General features: G+C 46.3%; 1 protein-coding gene across 4 annotated transcripts in view; it reads right to left on the reverse strand.

The window, feature by feature from the left end:
* ENOX1 (ecto-NOX disulfide-thiol exchanger 1) overlaps positions 1 to 20,026 on the reverse strand; it is a 562,092-nt gene that overhangs the window by 81,514 nt on the left and 460,552 nt on the right. For all 4 annotated transcript variants that reach the window (XM_057707750.1, XM_057707751.1, XM_057707752.1 and 1 more), the window contains one exon: positions 9,069 to 9,253. In XM_057707750.1, the coding sequence (XP_057563733.1) occupies positions 9,069 to 9,253 (185 nt within the window). The remainder of the gene's footprint in view (positions 1 to 9,068; positions 9,254 to 20,026) is intronic.

Raw genomic sequence — 20,026 nt, forward strand, 5'->3', positions numbered from 1 at the left:
TGGGCTGGAATTCTGACTCTGCCACTTGACCCTGGGTAAGTCACTAGCCATCTCCGGGTCTCAAGTTCTCCCCTGAGAAACCATGATGCGTACATGCTCCTGAGATGTGAGTGTGGAGTGGAGTGATGAAGTTTCTGAGTCAACTGTGGGGAGAGGGTCCTCTGGCTGTAAGGGACGTGGGAGCCACAGTGCAGGCCACGCCAGGATCAGGAACCTCAGATCTGGATTTGCCCAGACTCACTCTGCGAGTCCTGAGTCTTCTCTTAAACCTCTACCTGTCCGCATGTTTGCCCCAGGAAGGCAGTGATCAGAATTTGCATTTGTAGAACAGCTTTTCCAAATGCGTTCACATACATGACCTCATTTTATGGCCACAAATCCTCACTGAGGCTGGCAGGGCCCATTCTCCAGATGAAGAACCAGGTTCAGATAGGCTGATGTGTGCAAAGTTGTGCAGAAAACAGCCAAGCTGGAAGCCCTCTTCCTCCTACTGGTTCGGTGTTTTCATCTTCTTGTGCAGAAGCTCGGCACCCTCACGTCCACGAAAGCAGCGTGTCTCCTCCCTTATCTGAAGTTCTCTGTCCCGTGAAAACGGCACGATGCCCCAAGGTCCCCCCTTGTCTGAAACCGCTAAGGACTCAGGGCAGTTTCCTCTCCACGAGTTTCACCTTTAGTCCTTTGGGTCTCGTCTGGAGTCAAATGGGAATGTGCCTTAGTAACTCCCAACCCCTTAAACAAACGTCAGGTGCGATCATTTCAAACAGGTCGGGCTTTGTGATGTGAAGCCCTGAGCCAAGAACTGAAGCACTCGTTGCTATTTCTGGTTCCAAGTGTCCCCAACCATCCCTTCAAGAGTCTCACACTGCAGTGGGTACAGACATTCTTGAGAAATGTCAGGGAGTGTGATGCGCGAATGTTAGAAAATGCACACGCTGCCAGCAGGACAACTGATGTTTAGCAGCTGCAGGGAAGGGGCACTGAACTATAAATAAGCATTATCATGACCATCGCATGGGCTGCCATGACAATGCACCATCCCAAGGTACCCGTTAAGGAACACGCTGGAAGGTGAAATAACAAACTCTGGGGTACTCAGGTGAAAATGAAGGACAACCATGGTAGACCCTGAATCCAGCAGCTGTTGTGAACCTAGATGTCCTGCCCAGGAACCTATGTAAAGCCACATCGGAGAGATGCACATGTCTTCATGATTGTTCCGATTCTAGCGACATGTGGGAAATGTGAGTTGTTTTCTATTCAGAAAGAAAGAAACATCTGGGTAGCTGAAATAGAATAAAATAAACCTGTATTATGTTTCTGCAGCCACGGCTTCTAAAAATTTCAGACGTGTGTGTGAGTATGTCTTTACACATACATATATTTTTTGAACTTTTTAAGCCTAAAGGTTTTACTACTTGCACATCAAAGTCTAAAAGAGTGATCCTTTCTCTACACGGTAATAATGAGATTTTCTTGCCCTGTCCAGTGATGCTGAATTATTTTCTGCACTGATGTATAATATTTGCTTACAGTAAAGATATTATGTTAAGGCTCTTACGTACTTTTCCCTGAATGAGTAAACAACTAGATCATCATGAATGTGCTACTTCTGCTTTTCAACTGAGCAATTTTGAGGTTCATGAACCCTACTTAGGAGGGAGATACTCACAATACACTACAACGTACATTCCACGCTAATCAATCTTTAGTTTTCCACATCCTGCATCGGGTTCACTGATCTAAATATTTCACAAAAGCTCTTAAAAGTTACTATAAAGATGTGGAGTTCTTTCTTTTAGAGGAATTTCTCCTCTTCTTCTTCTTAAACGTTCATGTTTGTGTCACTACGCGTTTAGCCCTAGAGGAAGAGCCGTCCTTCCACTGCCTCTTCCATTGTCCCCGCACGTCCTTCTCCTCCCTCCATCTCCAACAGCTTCTAATCTTCTACTCTCTGCAGGTCCACTGAAGCCTACGCTTGCCCTCCTCCACACTATCCGTTTTCCTCAGTTTCCTGCCTCCCCTCTCTTTAAGGGCAAAAACCGATACAGGCTGGGGAAAAAGTCACCCAGTTAAGCAGTACTTGTATTTTCATTTAGTGTGTCATATTATTATTTTTTAATTGATTAATTTATTGATTTTATTGGCCGTGTTGGGTCTTTTATTGCTGTGCGCGGGCTTTCTTTAGTTGCGGTGAGTGGGGGCTGCTCTGTTGTGGTGCGCAGGCTCCTCATTGCCGTGGCTTCTCTTGTTGCGGAGCACGGGCTCCAGGCGCATGGGCTTCAGTAGTTGCGGCACATGGGCTCCATAGTTGTGGCTCACGGGCTCTAAAGCGCAGGCTCAACAGTTGTGGCACACAGGCTTAGTTGCTCCGCGGCATGTGGGATCTTCCTGGAGCAGGGATGGAACCCGTGTCCCCTGCATTGGCAGGCAGATTCTCAACCACTGCGCCACCTAGGAAGCCCCTAGCGTGTCATATTTTTAAAGAACCAACTTAAAAATCCAACTTCTCTACTGTTATTACGCACTGCATCCTCTTCCCGTCACCTTTTTCAGACGATGTGTCTATCTTTTCTCCTCCCCTGCACTCCTCTAATTTGCGAATCCGCCTCCTCAACCTGAAGCATCTATAGTTTATTTCAAAATATGCTGCCTTAAGTTCCTATGTTCCTGCCTCTTAGACATTCAGAAAATGTGCTCACTGTTCTTCCCTTCCCTTGTTCCTGGAAAGCCGGAATAACATGTAATATTCTTCCCCCACCCCCTCGCCAGGCACCATGCTAACCAAGGAGTCCTTCGACGGCTGCACTGAGCTAAAAGCCCCTGAAGCAGGTTCTTGTTCAAAATGTCAGACCCAGTCCATGTGTGTTTGCTTTTGCTTTTTCCTTCCTCCACAGACAATTAAAATGTCTGCCAGTGGATAAACCTGAAAGAGCAAAGCAAATGGGAAGGAAATTCCACGGAGTTCTTAGTGTAGGACAGATTCTGGCGTTTGTGGAATTTCCAAATCGCCTCAAAGTGAAGCCTGCCCGTCAGTGAAGCCCTGGGAAGGAGAAAGACTCAGTCGTGGAGGAGACCCGGACTCAGCCATCAGCAAGCCGCACGGAGGCCTCGAAAAGTGACCCCAGCCCTTCATCCCAGATACAAACAGGCTACCAAGCATCGCCTCACACAAGAAGGAGCCTGAGCATGAAAGAGACAGATGGAGACACAGAAACCAAACAACCAGTCCTGGAACAAACAGAAATGATTCAGGGACAAAAAGAATTACAAAAATTCTAATTAGTATTCTCAAAAAGATTTGAGACGATACTGCAACCAAAAAAATAAGACTGCGTGAAAAGATAATAAACAAAGAACAGAAATAACATTTGGAAATAAAATAACCTGGTTATCAAATAAAAACTTCAATGGAAAGAGTAAAAGAAAACGTTTAAACAGATAATATGAGAAAAAGGATAACGGGCACCGAGCCTCAGCCTCGTGGGTCCCTTACCTGACTGCTGGGCATTTCAGAAAGAAAATAAAAACAGAAATCAAAAGTGAACCGTTATCAAGAGACCCCTGTTGCATCTGTCTGTGTTCTCTGCCTGCAGAACCTTGTCCAAGTTCTTTGTAGCACCGCCCGTGAAGGCCACTGGGAACCATGGGGCTGCTGGCCTTTCTAGGTTTTTCACAATTTTTAAGGGATGTGCTTTTTTTCAGAAATTAAAAAAAAATTATCTAAACCTTGACTTGGGTAAGTTCACTTTACTTGTATTTCCCTAAAATTTTCTAATGATCAAAACCACCACCATCCCTGCCACAGCCAGCATCCCCATGACAGTCACCATCCAGACCACAGCCACCATCCCTGCCACAGTCAGCATCCCCACCACAGCCAGCATCACCTCGACAGTCACCATCCCCACCAGAGACACCAACCCCACCGCAGCCAGCATCCCCCCCGCAGCCAGCACTCCTCCCGCAGCCACCATCCGCACCGCAGCCAGCATCCCCACCGCAGCCAGCATCCCCACCGCAGCCAGCATCCCCACCGCAGCCAGCATCCGCACCGCAGCCAGCATCCGCACCGCAGCCAGCATCCCCACCGCAGCCAGCATCCCCACCGCAGCCAGCATCCCCACCGCAGCCAGCATCCGCACTGCAGCCAGCATCCCCACCACAGCCCTCATTATCGCAACGCTCGATGTGACTCCTGCTGCCATAATGAAGATCCTGACTTTGACACGTACACATCAGACTTAATTACACATGAATTCAGGAGGGGAATTGAACACAAACTTTTCACTACCTCTAAAAAAGTACTTACTAAGCAACTGAATAGTTTAAAGAAGATTTCAGAAGCCATGCTTAACTTTCCTTAAGTGATCAGATGCACTCACTGATGTTCTCATTTCAACACACCTTCATTTATTTCTTAACGTATATCCCAAAGACCAATCCTTGACCAATGTCTGGCAAAACTAGCTGGGTTTACTTTGTACTTTAGGAAAGTAACAGGATTGTATTTCGCTGTCCTCTTCTATAAAATTAGTCTAGATCACGTTTTGTAATACATATACGCAGAGAATCCCACGTCTGCTCCTCTTTGAGTGTGAGGGGAAAAAACACCTGTCTGTTGATTTATAAAATGGTGTTGATCATAATAGTCCTCTTCCCCCCCAATTATCTTCCCTGGTCTCCCATGCTGAAAGCTGCCAAGACAGCTGACTAGCTCGGGTCTTTACTAGTCGAGCCAAGAGTGCTAGACAGTGCTCCGTGGGTCAATGGTTTACTGGCCTAAGACAGCTGGTCTTCAGATGACACTTGCTAACAGCATGAAAGAGCATCAGCTGAAAGTGTGTAAGAGGGAGCCTTCTGACATACTCCTCATTAGTCACTCACGGTTTTATGACCAGCAGCTCATCATGGTCTCCTGTTGTTATCTAAATGTTTACCAGTCCTATCAGCATGATTTACACACGGCTTCAAAAAAATTCTGATTTTTCAGTTGGTTATTTAGAAATATGACATACTGACTTATCCTCGTGAACAAAAACACAAATCCTGTTTAAATTTTGGTGTGGTTAAAACCATAATGAGACACTACTATACGCTTATTATAGTGGCTAAAAAAAGACAATACAGCAAAAGCAACTGGCCATTCCGAGTGCTGGTTGATAAGGACACAGAAAAACTGGGATTTTCATGTAAACCCTCAGGAATGCACAACGGGACAGACACTTTGGAAAATAGTTTCGCAGTTTCTTAAAAAGTCAAGCACACTTACCATAGGACCCAGCAATCCTACTCCTGGGTATTTACCCAAGTGAGATGAAAAATTATGTCCAAAAAGCCTGTAAGTGAATGTTTATAGCAGATTTACTCATATTGGCCTCAAACAGGAAACCACCTAAATGTCCATTAACTGGTGACGAGATAAACAAAGTATGGCTCTGCTTTACAATGGAATACCATTCAGCATAAACAGAATGAACAACAGGCACATGCAGCAATTTGGGTGAATCCCAAATTCTCAGCATAATCCCAAGTGATGCTAAGAGACAGAAGCTTGACTCAAGAGGCTGTATAAAGTACAACTCCACCTATAGGACCTTCCTGAAAAGGCAGAACCGTGAGGGTAGAAAACACATCAGTGGTTGCTGGGAGTGGGGTAGACTAAAAAGGGGTGCAAGAAAATTTGGGGGGGAGGCTGATGGGATTGTTTTATATATTGATTGTGGTAGTGATGATTACATCCACGTATGAATTTGTCAAAACTCACAGAACCCTCAAAAGAGTATTTTTACCGTGTGTAAATTTTACCTCGATAAACCTAAGAAAACACTTCAGTGTGGTAATCTGAAGATAAATAAGAATTTCAAATATGGGTATGCTTTCCTCGGACACCTAAAGATACAAACGGAAGTCCACGGCCTCACTCTCCCCGTGGCAGAGACAGGCTAACTTCGTCACCAGCTTCAGATCAGGTAAAGGCTACCGTGTTACCATGGATACGAGCTATTATTTCCTTTCGCCTGAAACCTCTAATATTAAACTGTGACTCACATGCAAGGCAGGGGGAGACTAAGAAACAACCAAAGTCACCCAAGGCTTTTTCATTTTTTGGGACTCTGCCCATAACGTTTCCTCCACGAACTCATGAGAAACCATGCGAAATCAGTGAAGATATCCGTCAGGGATGAAAAGAAGAAAGGTCAGAAACTTTTTTGGCTAAACTTGGAGGCAACTCTAAAAATTGTACGCTGGTCCTACGCCTGTTAAGACTTTATATTCTTTTGTTGGTTACAGAAATGATTTCCCCTGGATGGACTGCTAAAACAATGCCACGTGGGAGACCAACTCCCTCCTCTGTCGACTTCTGCAGGAGAGGATGATTTTCTGATTTATAAAGTGGACAGCGGGCAGATGTAAAGCCAGGAGAATTCTTTGCAGTGGGGCGCACATTGGCAAGTTGTGGGAACTCATCTGAAGCGGGTAAGGTAGAAGGATGACTCTAAAAAGCATGTATATTTAAAAACTATATTAAAGGTGTGTTGCCACAGTGATCGCCACGCACCCACCAAATGAGTAGTGAAAATGAAAATCATAACTGCTGCCGTTCACCTAGTGCTTTCCACGTGCTGAGGAGGTGCTACACGGATCCCTGGGGCAGCAGCTCTCCCCACACCCTGCCCTGCTCTTTCTGATCCAAGAATACCAAACAACCCAGAGCTCCCCGGAGGCACCAGGCTAGTTCTTGCCTCTGTGCCTCTGTCCATTCATTCCTCCATTCAACAAATATATTCTGATTATCTCTGCTGCATCTGTTGTTGATTGAATTGTGTCCGCCCCCCCCAAATTGATATGGTGATGTTCTTAAGTCTGTACTTCAGAATGTGAGCTTCTCTGGAAACAGAGTCACGACAGATGTCATTAGTTAAGAGGAGGTCGTATTGGAATAGTGTGGGCCCCTTAATCCTATACAAATTGTGACTTTACATAAAGGGGAAATTGGGACACAGGCACATGTGCAGGGAGAAGGCGGTGTGAAGATGAAGGCAGAAAGCAGGGTGATGCGTCTAGAAGCCGAGGAAGGACAAAGCTTGCCAGCAAACCAGTGGAAGCCAGGGGAGAGACCGGAGCAGACCTGCCCTCGCAGCCCACAGAGGAACCAACCCTGTCTGTACCCTGATCTTGTACTTCTAGGTCCAGAACTGTGAGATAATAACTTTCTGCGGTTTAAATCAAACCAGAACAAACCTAAAGAAACCCCCAAACAAAATTTCACCCCAAACAAAACAAACACAGTAAAGTCCATTTCCTACGGACAAGGAGATTCTGCAAATGTCTGAGAAGCTGAAAGAATGGAACTGCTCCTTTAAGGGGCTGGAGCTCAACGGGGATTCTCCAGTGTGGACCAGGGTGGGGTGCTGGCACCCCTGCATGCTTCTTCCTGATGGGCTAGCTCAGCTTCGCCTCCTGATTTTTTTCAGATTTGAATCTTCAACCACCTTAAAGGTTTTTATCAACTTTTCAAGCATCCAGGATCATCGCTCCTGGAGGAAAAGAGGGCCCATTGCATGAGGTGCGAGATAGTAGTTTGCGGGCTGGGCTAGGTCTGGCATCACGGTCCTCAAGAAATGGCCAGACGCTCCTCCTGGCAAGGGTGCCACTCGCTCCCAGTGTGGGGACAGATGGACGACCCCGGGAGCTCCATGCAGCAGCTGTTACACTGATTTCCAAGTGCGGGGGGCCTGAGCCCTGCCTGTAATGACATTTTCCTGGCTTGCTTTGACCTCTGAATCTCGCTGATTTGTCTAACACACACTGTGAACATCAGCGAGTCAGGACTCAAAGCCAAGACGCCAAAATTGCTTTTAAATGGCAGGAGACGTTTAAGACAGAATTTCTGTGACTTGGTCATTAACTTGTTTATATCCCGATCGCGCTTTTGTACATCCCTTCCTCTCAATTACTTTTTCCCTGCTTGGCAGAGGTTTCGGCAGCAGTTACCTCTAATCATTAAGACACTTTTGTAGGCAATTCAGGCTCCTGGTCTTAGAGAGCAGTCAATATGGATGGGTGAACTTGAAAAAATATCCTACTCACTATATAATTTCCCATCATTCTGCTTATACTTACCTTGTTTAAAGAAAATAACCTTTTTTTTTCCAGAGAATAATGGTTAGATTTATATATTCAGAGGAGTAATACAGATACCCATGTGTGATGATAATTTAGGCTATGTTATTCAAAGATAACTCAAAGGCTCAAACGCCTTAAGTGTATCACGTATCAATTGATGTTTTCAGATATAAATCCAGCTATGACTCTTTGATTCCACCCTCTGTGGCCAGTGCCCGGTTTTTCCCCGCCCCTCATGCCCTCACTTTCCACATCCGTGTTCCCGCCCCTTCCTCCAGAGTCCCCAGCTTCCATCTCTCCCTTACACCAGCTGGAAAGACTCAGCGTCCACTTGAGTGTACCAGGGTGAAGCCCGCTGGTCTTTAACAAACGCAGAGACGCTGGCCTGTTTCTGAAGTTGCCCATTGTCCCAGATTCCAGTGCTTCATTCATCCCATCAACTAACACATCTGAAATATACAGAGTGTTCATAGAACCGGTCTACATCCTAAGTATCATCCAGGAGAAACAGAAATAATACAGTTTACATATTCATCAATCTTGAAAACAAACGCCACACTTTTGTAAAAATCAGCCTGCCTGCTTTTAAGTTGAGAAGTTCTAAGACTACAGAACACTGGTGTCACCATCGGCAAGGATTTTCTGACCATTTGCCATGAGGCTAGATTTCACATTATGGAGCTTTCAATCTCCCAGATTCTCTCCCTTTATCTTCCACCTCGAGGGTGTAGTCCTTCAACCTATTTCTTTACCGTGGCTTCTCCCCAGACGCTCCGCTTCCACACACAGTCATCGGCACTTTCCTGACCTGGCCACTCAGCATTTCTGCCACCCTTTTTTCCTCCTTCCACCCTTCCCAGCAAATGGCCACCATCCCACTTCCACTGAATATGGCCATCCCTTTTTCTTGAGAACAGAGACAGCGATGCAGGCGCAGGTACCTGTTGCATGCCTTGCATGGTCTGCTGCAGGAACTGCACCTGCTGGTCCTTGGTCAGGTTTTCTTCTGTTCGAAACAGCTGCTCTTTCTCTTGCTTCAGCAGCTCCACTTCGTTCCTGTAGGCATCCAGCTGCCACCGGAGGCTGTCATTCTCTTCTTTAAGTGCGTAGGCCTGGGCGGCCAGGGCTGCGGAGCAAACAGAACGAGTTCAAGTGAGAGACCGTCTCGCTTCGATGGAGGGCCTTCAGTGCAAAAGGGAGTCTCTAAACCAGATTCTTAACGTGTGTACCAAACGCCAGTTCTACCCTGGGGCACTTTGTTCTGCAGCTGGTGAGCGTCACTTCCTTGGGAATTCTGAGCTATTCTATTTGTCCTGTCTTATGTATGAATGTGGGCGCAGGATTAATTCCTTCCGAGTTCTTGTCTCTTGACCTCTTCCCTGATCCTAGGCTCCCTCTCAGAAACTGGCCTGTGTTTGCAGGTTAAGGAGAGCAAGCAGAATTCCAGGCAACCGTTGTAGCTACCTCATGGCTGTCCCTTTCCCTTTCAGCAGAATGGCTTAGCTCCCTGAAGGGTCACTTTCTTTCAAAACATCAACAGTCCCCCAGGAGCCCAGCGGATGCAGGGATCGATTCACACACCGTTTCTTCCTGCTCTACGGCTGGGATAGACCGCACGAGTGGTTCTCCCTAACTCCTATCAGAATGGTAACCTGATTCCATCCATTTCACCAACAGATTCCACCTTAATACTCCTTCCAGAAACCTGAAATTCTCTATGTGCAGATTCAGAGCTCATTCGCATCTGACTGAGAAACCTAGACAGTTAATTCAGGGTATTATACATCTCAAGGCTCCCAAAACAACGGAAATGGAATAAAAAAAAAAAGAGTGAACGATTCAAAACAAAATTGAGGATGGGGAATCCCTTCCCTAGTCTCCAGCTTACTGCTTGGTGGTCTCCCCAATGATCACAGTAGCTTTCTAAGCGCTCACCACATATCAGACGCTGGACCATGAACTAACTCACTTCATCTCCCCCACCAAGCCTCTTACCCACCTCTCAATACAGACGAGGGGAATGAGGCTCAGGGGAGTTAGAGAACTTGTCCGATCCTACAAAGAGAGTAGCATCAACAGCCTTCAAACCCGGACTGGGCTCCAGAATCTCTGCCCCTGGTCTCTGGGCTATTCTGCCAGCCACATAGGTTTAGTTCTTACCAGGCTGCTAGAAAAGAACCCCCAAGTCTCCCCCTCTGCTTGCTCACCAGTTTCCCATACTTTCTACCCTGCTTCAGAAAATCCATTCTTTACTGTGTAAGCAAGAGAAAAGTGAAGATATTTTAAAAGCCTGTTATCAGAACCTTCTTTAAAGAAGTAACTTCCGGTTTGTAAGGGTGTGGTGTGGAGCCTCTGCCCAGCAGGTTCTCAGTCAAGGATCATTTCCACACCCCATCCCAGCCCCAATCCCAAGCCCAGAGCCAGATCAAGGTCAGCCTCTCAGGTGTTCCACCTGCACATTACCATGCAGTGGTGACAGATCTGTACGGAGGTGCTCTGAAACCCCAGTGAGTTCTTGTCTCAAATATCAACCATCAAATTACGTTAACAGTAGTTTTACAGTTGAGTGTTTTATGGTATTCTACTTTGCAAAATGATTAGGTATAGTACACACTGAAATACTAATCAAATAGAACATGCAATTAACCAGAAAATTCCCTACCTCAAACCATCAGGGATCAATTAGTCGATGAGCATTTACTGCATATGTACTCTGTGCCTGAGCCTGTCTGGGTATCTTGGACGGCAAAACAAGGAGAGAGAATATTTCTCTTCTCTCAAGGAGCTTGAGATATAATAGAAATCGACACTTTTGAAAGGAACACACTCCAAGGAAGAGAGACGAGCCTGATGCCTGGCATATAGTAGGCACTCAATAAACGGCTGGATAAATAAATGAGCACCTAACCTAGTGTCAAGATTTATGGCAAGGGAATCCGTCCTACAGGAATTCAGAGAAGAGAAAGGAAAAGGCAGACTGGAATAATAAAAGAGCACTCAGAACTGGGGAAGGACATCTCAGTCAGGAGCAAGAGTAGAAGCAAAGCCCAGAGATGAGAACTGAAGATAGACTATTTGAGGCAGGAAGCAGAGAAGCTTGACCAAAAGGCAAGAGTCTGTCTGGAAGCATTGAGAAGAAGGTGAGCCATGCCGGGTGATGAGAGAGGATGGAGGCTCAGAAGTCAGGCTGGAGAGTTGGGGTCAATGGGGCAGCCAATTGAGAACCACTGAAGGTGCCCGGGCAGAGGAAGGACGTGACGAAATTGGTGATTTAGGCAGATTGGTTTGGCAATGGTGCGTGGAATGAACTGGAGGCTGAAGAGGATGAACAAAGGCAGTTTTATTTGGTGTATATGTGTGTGCAAAACCCAGGAACTGCCAATTTTACAGTTCTCAGGGACTGACTCATAAAACTGGAAATGACCTAGGGGAGTACGAGCTAGTGCTTTTTAAACATCGTGCAGCCCAGCTTCAGATCTCGTCCACACCCTGAATTGCTGACTCCTGACCACTCAGTTTACCAACCCCTAAGGAAACGGTTATGAGGCATCATTTAAGAGAGGGATGTTGTCATAGGGCAAAATTACAGAAAATGCAAATGGTGGGAAAACTGTTGGCACTACAGAGGTACATTACTACATTTAGTAGCATTCAAAGACACTTAAGTCATTTCCTTAGGAAGCTCTATTTGGCCCTTTCTCAATTCAGAGTGGCATTTTTATTATCATAACTGATAGCAGGTGTTTGTGAAGAAATCGATTAGTATGCAGGGATGGAAATTACATTTTCCAAATGAATTGCATAGTCTGCAAGATATGCTGAAATCTGGGTAGCAAAATGCAAGCAGCTATAAAGCATGTGCCAGCAACATTATTTAAATAAATTGCTTGCACATAAATACATATAGGGAAGTACACCATCCATTATTTTAGGGCTTCTCTTATAAGCTTGTGGAATGGCACTACTGACAGTTGACCACTGTTCTTGCCAAGTAGGATACAATGTTGTTTGCATTTCTGGAATAGGAATGTGATCTCATCATACAAAAAAGATTAAAAAAAAAAGCCCAGCAGCTGTAACTCTATCCACTCCCATCCCCCTAAAATCAATACCATAACCAATCCCATCAACGTTTTTATAATTGGGGCATATAACTGATTTAGATTCCTTATTAAATGATTTCAAGCTTGATATTTGCAAAAAAAAAAATGTTGGTTACTCATGTGGCAGCAAAGTGGTTATCTTCTAAAGGGTGAGAAATTATATATTGACTCCACTTAACTTCTGGCCACCTGTCTGTAAACATCATTCAGTACCATGCTGCATGGATCCGCCCCTCAGATGAGGCTTCTGGAAGAGGCTAGATTATGTTTCTTGGACCAGAGCTCTCAAGGCAACAAAATTCTAATAATTTCTAGCTTAACATCATTTCTCAGTGTATTAGAAATTCAGAAACTGGAAAGGCCCATGCTTTCATTTCTCTTTCTCTCTTTTGTTCTTTCTAGGACATGGTATTAAATTACGCAGTTTTGAAAAATGTACAATTAAGCTTCCATGATAAAATGTAGCCCTGAGAGACTGAACAACCAATCCGCTATTCAAATAAGGAGAAGGATTAAAAAATAAACGACAGGACTTCCCTGGTGGCTCAGTGGTTAAGAATCCACCTGCCAATGCAGGGGACAAGGGTTCGAGCCCTGGTCCGGAAAGATCCCACATGTCACGGAGCAACTAAGCCCATGCGCCACAACTACTGAGTCTGCGTTGTAGGGCCCGAGAGCCACAACTATTGAGCCTGAGCACCACAACTATTGAGCCCATGTGCTGCAACAAGAGAAGCCACTGCAATGAGAAGCCCACGCGCCTCAGTGAAGAGTAGCCCCTGCTCACCACAACTAGAGAAAGCCTGCGTGCAGCAACAAAGACCCAACCCAGCCAATGAACGAATGAATGGACGAACGAATGAATGAATAAACAATAAACGACAGTATGCACCTTTTTGTAGGAATCCCTGCAGAGTGCACTGTGTCACAACAAAAACAATGCTCAACTAACGTGGATTACCAATCTTCAATAAAATTTAAAAAAAGAATACAGTGAGACACTTTAAATGTAAACCATTCTGAACAGAACTGAATTTTCCTTTGGTGATTTTACAGGCACTGTCGAAGCCAGGGCTGCCTCTGGATTATCGTTCGTTCACTGACCCACCAGCTGTTTAGAGTGAAGCCACGTGGGGAGAACGGTGGCCTGCATAAGGACAAGGCCAGTGTAGGCATCGATTTATACTTGCTCAGGACCTTAGGAAAATTCTGTTACAGGGATGTTCTGATTGGATCAAAACCGAAATAACGACGCTAGACGAACTCTGCTCAACAAGATTAAATTCTGTTGCAAAAATTAGCACTAGGCTACTGAAATTATCAACGTGTATGAAAGTTGATCCAAAGATTAAGTTGCACTGCTAAAGAAGAGGCTTAAAGACGTTACAGCACCTCGCTGCACCCTTGACTAGATCCTATATAAACCATTAGTCTTCATGTTAATTATGGTCAGAATGACCTTCTCCTCTGTCTCCTCTATTACTTACTGTGTTTCCATGGGAACAGATAATGGCATGCTTAACTTCTTTAAGTAAATAATCTGGTGAAAGCCTTGAAATCTCTCTCTTAGCAGCTTGAGCCAGCCTCCGAAAAATAATTAGCACTATATGAAAATATGTAAGTTCTTTTGGGTTATGTCCCAGTAAGCTGACAGTATGTTAATACCTTTTTCATGCTCAGGCAAGATGTAACTAAATAATCAAACACTTTAACATATTGCTTCTAACAATATCTGGATTTCTCGAGAATTGTCTTTGTGTCATTGGGGGGCTCTGTGTTGCATGTCCCCCTCTCCACTTTGCCAGATGTCCTCCTGGAATGCTGGGAGGATGTCACCGAGTTGTGCATTTCCTCCCTGTGTGCAAAGAATGTCTTTCTCAAGGTTTTCATCTGCTGCTGCCCAGATAGGTACCTGTGCTTATAGGTTCAGAACCCACGATGACTGGATGGGTCTGAGGCCTGGAAGGTATGGCCACCACATCAGTTGGTCTTCCAGCCCCCATGGCCCGGACACTTAGGGACCGTCCCCAGGTTCCATCTGCCTCCCTGCATTCTGCTCCTCCTCCTGCAGGGTGCCTGGGGCGTCCAGCTGCTCTGCTGTGGCACAGACGGCACACCATGTCATGCTTTTCTCTGCTTAGTGAAGCTTCTTCCTGAGAGGTGACTGGCCCAGGGGCTGCCATCTGACTAGTTCTCAGCGATGGAGCAGGAGCGGGTGTGAGGTGTGCCTTCTGCTCAATCCTTCATTCTCTTCCTGCTGCCGGAATGGGCCTGGGTCTCTGAATCACCACGTGGAGGAAAGGTGCCCACAGACCAAGAATATCTGCTTTGGACTCTACTGTGTCCAAGAAATAAATTTTTTTTCTTTTGGTAAAGCCACTTGAAGACTTGCGACTTATCTGTAAAACAGGTGGCATTACTCTAACCCAGAGTTTCCCAACTGTTGGCTTGAATCAGAAACTCCTGGTGGGTGTGTTAAACACATATTTCTGGGCCCTCTCCCCAGAGTTTCTAATGTGGTATGTGTGGGATGCAGCCTGAGAATCTGCATTCCTCCAAATTCCAGGTGGTGCTGACGCTGCTGGGGCCAAGACCACACTGGGAGAGCAGCGGCTCAGAACAAGGCTCCTTCTATCCCTTGGCTTCTGAACTGGGGCTACAGTTGGGTTGTTGGGCCACGTACTTCTGAGGGCACCACAGGCTCAGCTTGGCATTCTGGTTTCATTCCTGGACCTTCCAAATGAACCCCAGCCCCTTGCTCTGCACCTGTGAAGGCAGTCCTGCTCCAGCCCTGTCCCCACGGCCCGGCCACCTCCTCATGGAGGGAAGGGGAGATCTGGGCAAAAGGTACAGTCACTACTAAGTTCTCCCTAAACAGTAGCAATAGCAGCAGGAATAGCAGTAGTAATATTAACAGTAATAGTGATAGTTACAGCTAAAGACTTCCTGTGCCAGGCAATGTGCTAAGTCTGTTATCTGCACAATCTGCTTTCGCCCTCACAAAAACATGATACAGTAAATATGACTAGTATTTTTATTTTCCAGGTGATGGGACTGAGTTTGAGAGATGTGGAGGTTGCGCAGGTGGATGGAGGTGCAGGGTTTACCCTCAGCAAGGGGGGCTCCAGAACCTACACTCCCCGACGTAATGCCCCCGGGATGGCCCCAAGTGGGTAAGTGCTGCAACTTGAGAGAGAAGGAAACCAGGGACCCTGCCGTGGGGCCTGATCTGTTCCTAACAGAGGCAAACATTCCCTTGCTGGCTCCATTTGGGGACTGTTCTGCAGGAGAGGGGTTCCACTATGGAGGCAGAGGGGATAAGCCCATCTTAAAAGGAACACACACAGAACTTCTGCAGGAGGAGTTTGGGAAATGAGCCATGCGGAAGTTGAACTCAGGCTTCTGAAGTCTTTTCTTTTTTCCTTTTTTTTTTTATACATATTAATGTATATATGTCAATCCCAATCTCCCAGTTCATCCCACGCTCCCGCTTCACCCCCTTGGCGTCCATACGTTTGTTCTCTACATCTGTGTCTGTGTCTGCCTTGCAAACTGGTTCATCTGTACCATTTTTTTAGATTCCACATATATGTATTAACATATGATATTCTGTTTTTCTCTTTCTGACTTACTTCACTCTGTATGACAGTTTCTAGGTCCATCCACATCTCTACAAATGACCCAATTTTGTTCCTTTTTATGGCTGAGTAATATTCCATCGTATGTATGTACCACATCTTCTTTATCCATTTGTCTGTTGATGGACATTTAGATTGCTTCCAGCTTCTGCAGTCTTGAGACCTGACTTGATCCACTCAGGGCTCCTGCCTTCTGTGCTGTGTCCCTCTCCTCTGAAATGGTTGACCAAGGCCACCAGCCTCTGAGCTCCTGGGCCTCAGACTGTTAATAAGGCTCCATGAATTGACCACAAACATGTGGGTTTATTTTTGGCCTTCTATCCTGTTCCATTGATCTATATGTCTGTTTTTGTGCCGTCCATACTGTTTTGATGACTGTAGCTTTGTAGTATAGTCTGAAGTGAGGAAGCCTGATTCCTTCAGCTCTGTTCTTCTTTTGGAGAAAACTCTAATTCGAAAAGACACATGCACCCCAATGTTTACAGCAGCACTACTCACAATAGCCAAGACATGGAAGCAACATAAGTGTCCATCAACAGATGAATGGATAAAGAAGATGTGGTATATATACACAATGGAATGTTAATAAGCCATAAAAAAGAATGAAATATTGCCATTTGCAGCAACATGGATGGACCTAGAGATTATTGTACTAAGTGAAGTAAGTCAAACAAAGACAAATATATGATACAAGTGAACTTATTTACAAAACAGAAATAGGCTCACAGACATAGAAAACTTATGACTACCAAAGGGTGAAGGGGGAGGGATACATTTGGAGTTTTGGATTAACATATACACAGTACTATATATAAAATAGATACCCAACAAGGACCTACTATATAGCACAGGGAACTATACTCAATATCTTCTAATAACCTATAATGGAAAAGAATCTAAAAAAGATAATATATCTGTATAGCTGAATTACTTTACTGTACACCTGAAACTAACACAACATTGTAAATCAACTATATTTCAATAAAATTTCTTTAAACAAGGCTCCATGAAGAGAGCTGTGTCCAAGGACTCAGCCTGGTCCTGGGACTCCCAAAGGACCAGGGTTCCAGTGCCCACCCCACCCATCTGAACTCACCAACGTTCTGCTTTTCTAAGTGTCCTGTGTCTTCAGTTGGAGTAAAGGCAGTGAAAACCCTTCTTCTCACAGGTTCCTCAGGGTCTGAACGGGCTCAGGAAGGCTCAGGACAAGGATCAGATGACCCTAGGGCTGCATCACACCTCCCAGCGTCCAGGCACAGAACTGAAGAGCATCAGAGACGTCTGCCGTGTGGCAAGCCTCCTGCTAGACAGCCTCTCATGGTCCCGACAAACTACAATCGATCTGTTTCTCAGTATTGCCACTGAAGCAGCAATCTTCCTCCAATTGCCAGCGGAAATTCCTTCTGCTACAGTTTTGCAAGATGATTATTATTACGAACTAGCATTGACATAACATTTTCTATTTGCAGCGTGTATTACATCTGCGCATTAGCTATGATTAGGGAGTGCTCACCAGAAGCACAAAGCAGTGTCTATTTCCATCTTTGTGTGAGGCCAGTGGAATAAGGGTAATTTGGAGAGTGCAGGTAAGCTGGATCCTGTTATTATAATGGCTTAAGTGCGAGTCTGCAGGCACAACTGGCAGCAGATGACTCGAAGGGAAAATCCCCTGTTGCCCCGTCCGCAGAGCTCCTTCTAAGGAAGCGGTCTGTGCTGGTGACCATGACTGTGCAGTGCCCCTGGGCCACTGGTGCTGCTGAGAATTCACCTCACGCCTTATCACTTTCCATTGATGTTATTATATCTGATACCTCCCCCAACTCTCCCATTGTCCTGGGAGGGAAGTAAATGAAGGAAAGAGGCATGCTCGCTTCTTCTATCAGCAGGGTGAATCTGCCATTTAAAATGCTGAAGGATGCTCTGATGGGTGAGGGATGCCCTGAGAGTCCTCAGGGAAGCACAGCTGCAGTGAGTCCTGCAAACCTCAGCCCAGAGCCTGCTCTAGGCGAGCACAGCCACCTGACCTCAGGGGGCTCCACATCCAGCGATGGGGGAAATGATACAGGTATGGGACCTGCTCTCCCCTCCATGTGCTGTGGCGGTCGGACCAAGGGAGAGGCTGGGAAAGGAAGGCTGGGGTTGCGGGGAGCTCCTTTCTGAAGAAGGTGGGGTGGTACTTGGCCTTGAAGTCAGGCTCACACTGTGAAAAGCTGCAAGAAGTGGGAGTGGGGCTGTCCCACTGTGAGGACCACTTTCACAAAGGACCCTGCTGACTCCAGAAGGAGTGCCCTGGTGACAGGGCAAGATGGGTGCAGGGAGGAGAGGAGGCTGTGTTGCTAAGGGCCCCAGGTCTCAGGTCCCGGCAGTGGGCACATCGAGAAGGGCACTTCCCCCCAACTCTTTTTTTGGTTTGTTTGTTTAGACTTCAGTTTTCTTTTCCACTTTCAATCCCTATTTCAATTTCCAAGACACAGGGCTGCCTTTTTTCCAACTCTCTGAAGGCTTTAAGGTTTCTTTTTTAGGGCCATCAGACTTAGCCCAAGATCACCACAGAATGACACAGGTCTTTAGGAACAGTGCCCCCTCCCTGGCCATGCTCCCCCCACAGACAGCACACTTCCCCAGGGCACCATGCTCCACCGTCCCGGGTGGTTGGTCTCATCCAGAGAGACCAGCTTTAAGAAGCAGCCCTTCCCCTGAAGGCATCACTCCTTTAGCTTCCTCCTCTAGCCCTAACGCCAGGGCTGACACCTCTCTCTCCTCCCAACAAGCAGATTTCTTTTCCTTTTAACAAACGGTCACTTCCAATTTTCTTCAAGAAACCTTCCCCTCAAGGAGCGATGTTTTTCTACTCCTTCTAACCCCCTACAAACACACACACACACACACACACACACACACACACACACACACTCACTCACTCTCTGTCTCTCTGTCTCTCTCTCTCTCTCTCTCTCACGGCTGGTTTCGACCACATAAAACACATCGCTCTCTGAAATGTGCAGTGGAGGTCCGCCTGCACCTGAAGTGTGTTCTCAGTCCTAGGCATGCCCATCACAAGGAAGGGCGACCTTTCCCACAAAGCTTTTATTTTAAAATACCAAACACTTGGGATAATACAGATGAGTTGAACAGAAAGCGTTTCTCTTCCCTCGGGTTTCGTGCCGGGTATAGACTCTAACTCTGCAGTCGATGGAGTGGGAACCAAGTCCGGTGGGAAGTGGTGGGCGGTGAATTCCCCTCCCCACCAGCCTCGTCACCGTCACGGATGCTGAGAGCAGTTTAGTTAAGCCCGTGTGTGTATGCGGGGCATTGGGATGGAAGTGTCCCATCCGCTCCAGACACATAACCAAGGTAGGATGATACCAGTACAAAAGACTAACTGGTATCTCCTGGCCAGCAGTCCTCCAGGTTTGGTCCACACACAGCGGATCTGTCCCACCTTGGTATCTCATACATGAGAATTCCTGGACCCATCCCAGACCCTCTGAGTCTGAGTTTCGGAAATGGGGCCAGAGGTTGTGCACTCTGGCGAGTTTCTAGGGTGACTCTAATGTCGAAGTTTTAGAACTACTTCACTAGCCTTTAGCGACCAGATGCCTGTTTCTTCATAACTTTCTTCCAGGCTTGTATTTCTTTCACTATTTTTTGACACCTGCTTTCTCTCAGCCTTCTCTAACGGCTTCTCTGTTATTGAAAGGACCTTCTCCTCTCCAGCTTTTACCGTCCAACAAGCCCTTCCAGGGTTCTCTCTCATCTGCCTTGCCTTCTCACACTTCATCCATCTATCTCCCCGCTCTTCTTGGAATGCTGCTTACTGCCTCTGCTGTGATGATACTGTGACTGAATGCTTTCATAAATCCTCCAGGCAGTGTCTCCAGAACACATTTTTCTGATCTACTAGATGTGGCTGCGTATTACTTTTCTTTGAAGCCATATTTCTGGAGAAAGCTCGGCTGCGGCAGGTGTGTGGCCTGCACCCAGGAGTGGTCGGGCTGCACCTCCGTGCTCTGGGGGAATCGCCCTTGACCGAGGGCCCTCGGACCAGCCTCTCAGTGGAGAAGAGGAGCCCCTTCCTGTATGCACACTCTCCGCAGACCAGTTGCTAGGCCCTCCGAGGCTTTTCTCTTTGGCGAACACCCACGGCTTCCCTCTCTC

This window comes from Hippopotamus amphibius, chromosome 14 (genome assembly GCF_030028045.1).
Source record: "Hippopotamus amphibius kiboko isolate mHipAmp2 chromosome 14, mHipAmp2.hap2, whole genome shotgun sequence".
Lineage (NCBI taxonomy): Eukaryota > Metazoa > Chordata > Mammalia > Artiodactyla > Hippopotamidae > Hippopotamus > Hippopotamus amphibius.